Below are 10,204 nucleotides of genomic sequence, written 5' to 3'. Positions count from 1 at the left end.
CATATTTCTTGGAGGCTTTGTTTGTTTCTTTTTATTCTTTTTTCTCTAATCTTGCCTTCTCATTTTATTTCATTGAGTTGATCTTCAATATATGATATCCTTTCTTCTGCTTGGTCTGTTCAGCTATTGAAACTTGTGTGTGCTTCATGAAGTTCTAGTGTTGTTTTTCAGCTCCATCAATTCATTTATATTCCTCTCTAAGCTGTTTATTCTCATTAGCATTTCATCAAACCCTTTTTCAATGTTCCTAGTTTCTTTGCATTGGGTTAGAACATGTTCTTTTAGCTCAGAGAATTTTCTTATTACCCACCTTCTGAAGCCTATTTCTGTCAATTCATCAGACTCACTCTTCATCCGGTCTTGTTCCCTTGCTGGTGAGTTGTGATCCCTTGGAGGAGGAGAGGCATTCTGGTTTTGGGTGTTTTCATCCTTTTTACGCTGGTTTCTTCCCACCTTTGTGGATTTATATCCCTGTGGTCTTTGTAGTTGGTGACTTTCAGATGGGGTCTCTAAGTGGACATCCTGTTTATTGATGATGAAGTTATTTCTTTGTTTCCTAGTTTTCCTTCTAATAATCAGGCCCCTCTGCTACAGGACTGCTGGCAGTCCACTCCAGACCCTGCTTGCCTGAGGATCACTTACAGTGGCTGCAGAACAGTAAGGGTTGCTGACAGTTTCTTTTTCTGCTTTGTCCCAGAAGGATACCTGACAGATGTCAGCCAGAGCTCTCCTTTATGAGGTGACTCTTTGGATATACAGGGGTTGGGGAGCTACTTGAGGAGACAGTCTGTCCTTTATAAGAGCTCAAGTGCTGAGCTGTGTGCTCCGTTGTTCCGTTCAGAGCTGCTGGGCAGGTACGTTTAAGTCTGCTGCAGCAGAACTCATAAACGCCTTTTTTTCCCAGGTGCTCTGTCCCAGGAAGGTGGGGCTTTATTTATAAGTTTCTGTCATGCTGCTGCCTTTTTTCAAAGATGCCCTGCCCAGCAAGGAGGTAGCTCACATTTTAATCCATTTTAGAAGCAAGTGAGCAGATGAAGTCGAGTTTAGCTACAAGAAAGGAGTTAGGGCTCACTATTAAGCCAATAACCTCTGACCTCCACTCCCCTCCTCTTCTCCAACCCCTCCCCACCCCCTTCCCACATCAAGAAGAACTCTCTGTAGAAGGTCTCCTCACCTTGTTCAGGCCTGGGAATGTGCAGGTAAGCTGTGAGCCGGACAAGTAACAGATTTTCAAGGAAAACACTCAGTACAAAGTTTGAAAATTTTATTGGAAAACAAGTACAGTCTATTGATCCATGATGCATGCTGTACATGAATTTGATGTTTTAATATATTAAAAAATTGGCTTCTGCTGCAAAGTTATATAAACAGATTTTTAAAAACTCCTTCATCATTAACCAGTACAAATATAATTTATCAAAAATGTCATTTAAAACATGGCTCAATACCTTTTGTTTTGTTGCAAATAGAAAGGCAAGAGAGAGAAAATACAAATTGAGCTAAACCAGTTTTAACAACTGGTAATTAACACTTAAGCTATCTTAAAAAACTTCCATAAAATGCAAGAAAATCTAATTAATGTGGAAGGCATTAAAGATTTTTTGTTTCATTTTGTTTTTGGTGGGGGACAGTAAGTCAAAGAAGTCCAGGGGGAACTAGGAATGATGCTTCTTCCTCCAGAATCCAACCCTTGGAAGATGGGGAATGACTTGGCACTTTTCTGTTTGGCCCCTCCTCCACCCAATTTTACCCATTGATTCTTGTCTCTCCTTAAATTCCAGGTGCCATGCTACTTGTAATTCTTGGTCCTCAGCACCCCCACTCTCTGGTCAATTTTGTCACTAATCTAAGTTTCTAAATTGGCTTGCTTTCTTGGCATTATGCATGCCGATACATTTTTTATATGACAGACTAAAATAATCTGCAAAATTAAATTTGTAAAGCATCTAATAAGCTTTTCGGGACATGGCATCCCTGCTCCATGGGCTTCTGGCTATAGTCTGTGTGCCAAATGAAAGCTAGGCTCTGTCTGTTGGAACAGCAGCTTCAGAAAAACATTGTTCCTTCAAGCTGACAGAGAAGCACCCAGGAGAAAGCAAGTAGAAAGGCAAGACTCAGAGACTTAAACTCAATGTATTTTTGTTTAGGAGGAAAATTATTATTCCAAATAAAATTTGTGTTCACTCATATTAAATACCAGAAATATAAACACCAGAAGGCCTGTCCATGTTCATACAACTTGTAAAACTGTGCTTGTGCCCTACAATCAGTGGCATACAAATTTGGCTTTGTGGTTTTCCAGGGTTTCTCCAATTCTTTTGAGGCCTGTCATCCCATTTAATATATATGTACATATATATATATATATATATATATATATATATATATATATAAAATCGAAAAAAAGTGCCTTCATTTTCAATGGACTAAGAAATGTTTGCCTTTAGGGAAAGAATATATGAAAGTAGAAGAATTTTTTCATAAAATCTAAACATAATTTTTGAAAATGTCAACATTCAGAAGTTTGGAATCTGGTGTCTTAAATAAAAGCATTCCTACACTGGGTCACTTCCTAGCAAAATGTCATTTCCTCTCACAAAAGTGCCAGTGTAGAGTGAGGGGGACAGTTACTGACCTGAAGTCAAGTACTTAGAACACCAGACTAAAAGCCAGAAATGGAGGCTCAAGTCCTGGGTTCAATGGAACTTAGAGTGTGATAAAAAAAAAAAACAAAACAAACAAAAAAAAAAACTAGGTCACTTTCTCTATTATAAAATTAGAATAATTGCAAAAATTAAATAAGATAATTGGGGAATTTTTTTAACAATAAAGCACTATATAAATCTATGTTACTTGTGCAAATTGCTCCTGGAAGGCAGTGGGGGACAGAGACAGCCACCCACAGCCTCTCCTACAGAGTGCAGCGATTCCAGCTGGAGAGAGACCAGCCTCCATGACACACTCACAGCCATCACTGCCGTGGACCTGACTGGAAAGAGAGGGCTGGAGAGAAAGTTGCCTCTTAGGGAAAGTCTCCTGGGAACTGTGGAATTGGAGGATGTTCTGAATTTCAGTAAAATTCTGATCAGCTGGAGAAAATGCGAGAAGTCCTTCTAGGCAGAGGAGGAGGAAGGGGCCAGGCAAGGGCAAAGACAGAAGAGTGCTGGGGGCAGGTGCCACGACCACGAAGCCAACCTGGGAATTCACACAGCGGGACAGCGAGGGGAGGCTGGCAAACACAGCAGGGAGCGACAAGCTGGTGGGAGAACATGGGCTTCAACTCCTGAACAGGTGGAGCCACCGGGAGGTGCTTCAGCAGGAGCGGGATGACAGAAGAGCAGCACCCCAGGAAGGATGGTTCATGCATGAGCTGTGCCAGGGACAATGCAGAGAAAGGAAGCCACCAGGGAGCTGTCCATCCAAAGACGTAAAATGTACAATAATAACGAAGGACAGGATGGTCATGCCAGGGAGGAAAGCATTAAGAAGTGGATCAGTTCCCTGCTACTGTTGCTTTTTAAAGTTTTCTCTCTTCTGCGGAAAGCGAAGATGACTTCAAAACCTTGGAATACTGGAGAATCCCTTTTTTGACTGAAGTGACAGTTTTCAAGATCTGTAAAATTTGGTCTTTGGAAACCAACTTCTGGCTGGAGATGTGTGTGGAAAATACAAGCAAATGGAACGTTCTCCAAGAATATGTCTCCCTTCCTCAGTGAGGTGTCAATCTCACTGTGCCTGCTGTGCCGCTCAGGAGAGCCACTCCAGGGCCAGTGACTCTACAGGGTCCCCAGACAAGGCATAGCCCCACCCTTGGGCTGTGGATGACTTAACAAAGTCATCTATAGATGGCGACCATTTCCTGCATGCTCTTTCTTCTAGTTTGCTGTCTCCATCCCTTTTCTTGGCAGTTCAAACATTCAGAAAAGGCATTTACTGCTTTTTTGTGGGGGTGGGAGGACAGCGTCTTGCTCTGTTGCCCAGGCTGGAGTGCAGTGGCATGAACTCGGCTCACTGCAACCTCCATCTCTTGGTTTCAAGCAATTCTCCTGCCTCTGCCTCCCGTGTAGCTGGGATTACATGCGTGCACCACCATGCCCAGCTAATTTTTGTATTTTTAGTAGAGACGGAGTTTTGCCATGTTAGCTGGGCTGGTCTTGAACTCCTGACCTCAGGTGCTTCATCCACCTCAGCCTCCCAAAGTGTTGGGATTACAGGCGTGAGCCACCATGCCCGGCCTACTACCTTTTTAAAAGATCTTCCCAAGCCCTCTACTTCAAAGTTCCCTGGCCTGCTATTGACGCCATGGCTTATTCCCTTAACAATCTGATTAAAGGTGACCTCAGAGATAAAGGAAGATACAGTTACATTCCATAAACTCTACAAGTCAGTATGAGGCACAGCCTGGCCTGAAACGCCGTAAGACAGGAGGCACCCAAAGAACTCTTGGCAACTTCTCCATGCTACCCAAGAGGCATGTGAGCCTCCCTCTGAAGTTTCTCCTTAGTAGCGGGTGACAGTAACTGGTGTTTAGATAAAGGCGACCGTCGCTGGACTGGCATGTGGTATCTGACGTTCTTCCAGAACCTTGTCTTTGCAGACTGTGGTCCCTGTGTAAAGTCCCCTGACCATCGGATAGCCCCATGTTTCTGTTTAATGAATTTAATAGATTCTGGCATTTTCTCATAGTCTTGGATTTTCTCCAGCTCAAGCAGGACAACTTTAATTCCATCCTGAACAAGAGCATTATACATGGCTATTTGCTCTTCAGATGAACCATCCAGCCAGCTGAAGCCTGATACTTCTCTGACTAAAATGATAATCAGTCTTCTGCTTTTCTTTATGTTTTCATTAATGACCTCAACAATGTCTGAAAAACAGGAAGCACAATGCAGTAAGTAAAATTCTATTTATCATCATTCTCTTCTGAACCAAAGCTACACAACCCTATGGCTTTTCCCAACCCTATGGCTCCTAACACCTTTTTCTTGCCTTACTTAAAATTAAAGGAGTTTATTTATTTATTCATTCATTTATTTTTAGAGACAGGGTCTTGTTTTGTTGTTCGCACTGGAGTACAGTGGCATGATCTTCAATCACTGCAGCCTCAAATTCCTAGGCTCAGGTGATCCTTCCACCCTGGCCTCCCAAAGTCCTGAGATAACAGGCACGAGCCACTGCGAACTTCCCATTTTATCAACTCACTTAAAAATTGGCCCTCAAAAGACAAATATTTCATTTAGAACTAGAAATCTTCGTTGGAATTTTAGAAACTTATTATTAAGTCATTTGATCTCTCCCACTTCTGTTTTGTTGTATCAGTTGTAAAGCAACTATTGGATTTAACTAGCCATTAAGTTTTTCAAAACTAACTGAAAATCACTAAATTATTGCTCTGAAAAAATATGAGAGAAGTAAATATTTTGCATTTAATAAATGTAAAAATCATCATACACCTCTGAAAAGGTTCTTAGAATTGTGAAACATATACACCTATGCCACAATCTTCTAGAAAGATGGAAGCCAGATTTTAGCAAGTAATTTTACAACAATAAGCCTTTACTTTGTTCCATTACATACATACCTTCCCCAACATAGTCATCCCTTCCATAAATGAACAGCTTATATCCACACTGTTTTTCCAAGACTTCAGGCAAGACTTTAAACACAAAAATATCACAGTCAGAGGTAGACCCTTCTCCAGTGGTCTTTGGATAAAGTATATATGCATCATAGGTCTTTCCATCTGAAGCTAAAGGAAAAACATAATGTATTTAGAATCGCAAGGCAAAAATAAGAGATTTGATAAAGTCAATATCACAAACATTCATTACATCATGAACTATTAATCTTTTTTTATACAATGGCATGGTTGAAGCAGCAATACCAAAAATATAATCCCTTTTAAAAGTGTTCATCTCTCATTAGGTTTCTATTTCTTGTGTTTTACTGCAAATTTGTTCCTCTATTTGGTGGCTGCCTCACATCCTCTTCGTATGGAGCCATCCTTAAAATCTCCCTGTTCTCAACGTTTCCCTCAAAGGTCTCAGCCCTGAATTCTATCCATTCATTTTTTTTTTTAGATATTTTGCTATTCCTTTTGTGTGTGTGTGAAGTTTAAAAAAAGAGAGAGAGAGAATGCCTCCCTGATGTATGAAGATCTAGTCATTTCATTTCTTGCATTAAGGCATATCATCTATGTCTGTTCTACTCATCACGGAGCAAGGTCTCCCAATGGCTTCTGCATAACTGAATTTATAAACAGATGCTTTAAATACCTGTTTGTTCTACCAATATGAATGCTGAGAAAGGAACTTAGAAAACAAGGATATTCAGCCTAATGAGTTATACAACTATAATTCTGTGTAAGATTACTATTCTCGTGTATGCCACCTTTCATTTTAGAACTTAAGTGAAAACCCTCTTAGCCCTCTTCTATATCTCCTAACTATCCCCTGTCTCCAACAAGAAATACTGCATGGAATATAAAATTATACCTTTTACTGGAAGAAAAACATAGCAGGAATCCCTGTACCAAAGCACAATATCAATCTTGAAGATTTTATAGATGAAAACGGAACACATAATTATGACTGTCAACGTGACACATATACCAATCATGTGCTTCTGGAAATTAGGGACTACAGAAAAAAAAAAAGAAGAGAAAAAATATTAGCACCAAAAAGAATTAAAAATTTGGGCACAGTAAATTAAATATCTGCATTTCAGAGAGACCATATTTGGGACTGGCCTACATTCAGACAGTATTAACTCTTTCATTATTATCACTTTGTAATGGATACTAATGTACAAAGCAATCTAGTATGAATTATATAAAACCAAGGTGCATTCTATGAAGTTTCTACCTAAATAGCATAATATACAATAACATGGAAAAAAAAATATCAAAGACCACAAGACAGAGCATTCCACAGTAAAACAGGGAAAAGTCAAAATCACTCAAAACCCTACAAAAGTTCCCAGAGGTAAGAGAGTCCATTGGGTAAAGCCAAAGACTGGTGGAAAGGGAAAAAGTTAGAGGCTTAGGGAAGTTTCACATTTCCACATTATCCTGGCCTCCTTCTCTACTTAGTTGTCCAATAATTTCAGAGGAGGTCAGGGAGCAGATAGAGCCGGTGATGTGGAGGAGGCTAGAGAATAAGAAAGAGGAAGAAAAAGAAAGTACCTTCTAAATATCAGGAACCATGTAAGCACCCAGAAAAGAGGATCTAAAAGCTTTATTTACTTTTCTAATTTAGATGATTTGGATACAAAACAGAAATCAAGTTATACCATTTTCCAGACAAATATCCAGCTGGCCCAATTGATAGTTCACATTTACAGTCTTAAGTACTGTAGCTTCATACAAGATCATGTGTAGTATTAATCCTCTAAATGTATTTTTCTTATTTAAGACCACCATGACTATTCTTGGTCCTTTACGATTCCCTAGGACTTTCACAGGTGTCCACAAAAACACACCCATACAAACACCAATGCTCACTTGCACAAATATGCTGAGACTTTGATTGAAATTGTTTTGAATACAGATTCATTTGGGAGAGAACTGACATCTTCATAATATTGAGTCTTTCAATCTATGAACATTGTATATCCCTCCATTTAGTTCTTCTCTAATTTATCTCAATATTTTTTTGTTTGTATTAGAGAAGTCTTGAACAGATTTTGCTAGACTTATTCTTAAGAATTTGATGATTTTTTTATGCTACTGTAAATGTTATCTTTTAAATGTAATTTCTATTTGTATGCTGCTGGTATTTAAACATACATAGAAGTTAATTTATAGGGTCTTTCAGATATTCTTTCATATATGCAATTATAATATCCTATTTTTAATTAAACCAAAAATTACCTTAAAATGTTTCACAAATACTTTCAGCATTATGTTTTATTATACCAATTCATGAAACCCAGTGACATCTGCTATCCTCTTTGAAAGTGGATATTTAGTCTTACCCTATGCATCCATCAATGTAATCATTTACTTAAAAATACTCATTAAGTGCCAGATATAGGGGATGGAGGATGGAAGCAGCAAACCACATTTCCATATATGTACCTATGCAACAATCCTGCATATTCTTTACATGTACCCCAGAACCTAAAATGTAATATTATATATACATATATATAAAATATATTTTTTAAATCATAAAATATATATAAATTTTAATTGATGGAGGAGGAGAAAAATAAAAAATTTTAATTGACAAATACTTGTACATAAATATATATATATATATATATATTCATTAAATATCCACAATGTACCAGACCTAACTTGCCATTAGCTGTGGAAACAGAATGATTACTAAGATAAATGCTTGCCACCATCACAAAACTTACAGTTAAGGATAGAAAACTAAGTACAATAGATCCTGTGACATTTGGTGCTACAGAAGTACATATAGAGGCCCTACTGTCCTCTCTTTGGGCCAAGAGTTGGGTTAAGGGCAGGCAGCAGGACAAAAAAGCTTCCTAGAAGAGAGAGTTCAGCAGAGTAGTAAAAGAGGAATAGACGTTATCCAGGTAAAGAGGGAGTGAAGAGTGTTCTAAGCAGAGGAAATGGCAATGCAAACGTCAAGGTCATGGAATCTTACCACAGTAAAACAAAATTGCATTTCAATTAGCTTGTTGTTTACCTGGATATATTAACTGAATATATGCTGCATCTACACCATGTGTATTCTTGGCAAAACAGGTAAATGGATGTTCATAAAATCTACTTTCGATTTCTGATATATTGAGCACTGTGATGAGGGTACTCTTTTTTTTGTTTGCAGGATTTTCCACACTGTTAGAGAGAGAGAGAGAGCAAATAAATTTGTGTAAGTAAATTGCATCAACTACAAATAAGACATGTATACCCTGTATATTTCCTTATTTGTGACATAAACTGCAGCTGAAATAATCATCTTGCCCAATCACAGTCAAAACAATCAGACTGTTGGCAACGCTAATCTGAGATTTTACAACCTCAAGACCGCTGTCAGTAACAGGCTCAGTAGCAGAGAAAGCAAAACACTACCACTTCCAAAAAGAAAAATGCATTGTGGTCCCTATGGGGCAGTGAGAAAAATATATCAAACAAGAGGAGATTGGGGCAGATGACAAAGTGCTTTGCAGGTGACGTGAGGGAGAGGTCAGGGGAAGCCAGTAGATCCTTGTCCCATAGATGCGTAGTAGGAACCCAGCAGTGGATTGCCTGATTCTGGAGCCCATTTAATGAGTGGCTTCTAAACTACTTAAGGAACATATATAATAACGAAAGATAATTGCTTCGTTGAAATGATGCAACATGTACAATTTAAGAGAAAGGCTTCTAAGTGGTCTGGAATTTGCATCACAGTGGCATGTATTTTTTACCTTAAATGTTCAAGATCGATCTTATAAATCCTGCTTAGTTTAGCCAAAAAAAAAAAAAACTGGACAGCAAGGGTTACGACCAATCAGCCAACTAACACTTGCTTTTACATTAAACCAACAACGTTATATAAAATACCACGTAGGATTTAATATCAAACTGTGAATGACTCTTAGCAGACATACCCGTAGTAGTCTTCCCACAGCACTGGGTCATCTTCATCAATTAATGACCCATTCCACTTCCAGTAAGCAACGTCACTCAACTGGCCAGTGACATTACAGATCAATTGTATCTGGGATCCTGCAAAGCATGTATTTTTAACCATAACATTAACGGATTTTTTTCTGATCCATCTAGATTAATAAATGGCTATTGAATTAAAATTGTAAATATAGAAATGCAAAAAGAAAAAGGAAAATTGCCCTAAACTCACCACCCGGAGAAAACCACCATTCGTAACTCTATGTATCTCATTCCTTACCTTCTCTGTGAAAATATGCAATTTTTGAAATGAGGTCTTATTGCCTACTATTTTGTAATTACTGTGGATTGGGAATTTGGGCCCACATGATTTGTCTTCCAAAATAGACTGTCACGGCTGCTTAGTACTCCATAATACATATACACTATGACTATTTTCCTATTGATGAACACAATTTCCTAATTTTTCATTATTATGATTAATATTTTAATGAATATTCTTGTACATCAGTGTTTGTACATGTCCTGAAGTATTAAAATCTGGAAGTAAGATTGAATTAAAGAAACTTATCTTAAAAGCTAAGCCCCTGTCTTTAGTGAGGCTATATCAGTCTACGC

General features: G+C 38.4%; 1 protein-coding gene across 6 annotated transcripts in view; it reads right to left on the bottom strand.

Annotated features, from left to right (window-relative positions):
* Positions 1–2,386: 2,386 nt before the first annotated feature.
* Positions 2,387–10,204, bottom strand: part of IL1R1 (interleukin 1 receptor type 1) — a 143,527-nt gene continuing 135,709 nt past the window's right edge. For all 6 annotated transcript variants that reach the window (XM_032255541.1, XM_032255540.1, XM_032255538.1 and 3 more), the window contains 5 exons: positions 9,568–9,685; positions 8,661–8,812; positions 6,495–6,638; positions 5,582–5,749; positions 2,387–4,867 (listed from right to left, as the gene is read on the bottom strand). In XM_032255541.1, coding sequence (XP_032111432.1) covers positions 4,461–4,867; positions 5,582–5,749; positions 6,495–6,638; positions 8,661–8,812; positions 9,568–9,685 — 989 coding nt within the window. In that variant the 3' untranslated portion in view covers positions 2,387–4,460. The remainder of the gene's footprint in view (positions 4,868–5,581; positions 5,750–6,494; positions 6,639–8,660; positions 8,813–9,567; positions 9,686–10,204) is intronic.

This window comes from Sapajus apella, unplaced genomic scaffold (assembly GCF_009761245.1).
Source record: "Sapajus apella isolate SASKATOON/1434 unplaced genomic scaffold, GSC_monkey_1.0 scaffold89, whole genome shotgun sequence".
Taxonomy (NCBI): Eukaryota; Metazoa; Chordata; class Mammalia; order Primates; family Cebidae; genus Sapajus; species Sapajus apella.
Note: the sequence above shows the minus strand (reverse complement) of the source record. Positions and strands in the feature narration are given on the sequence as shown.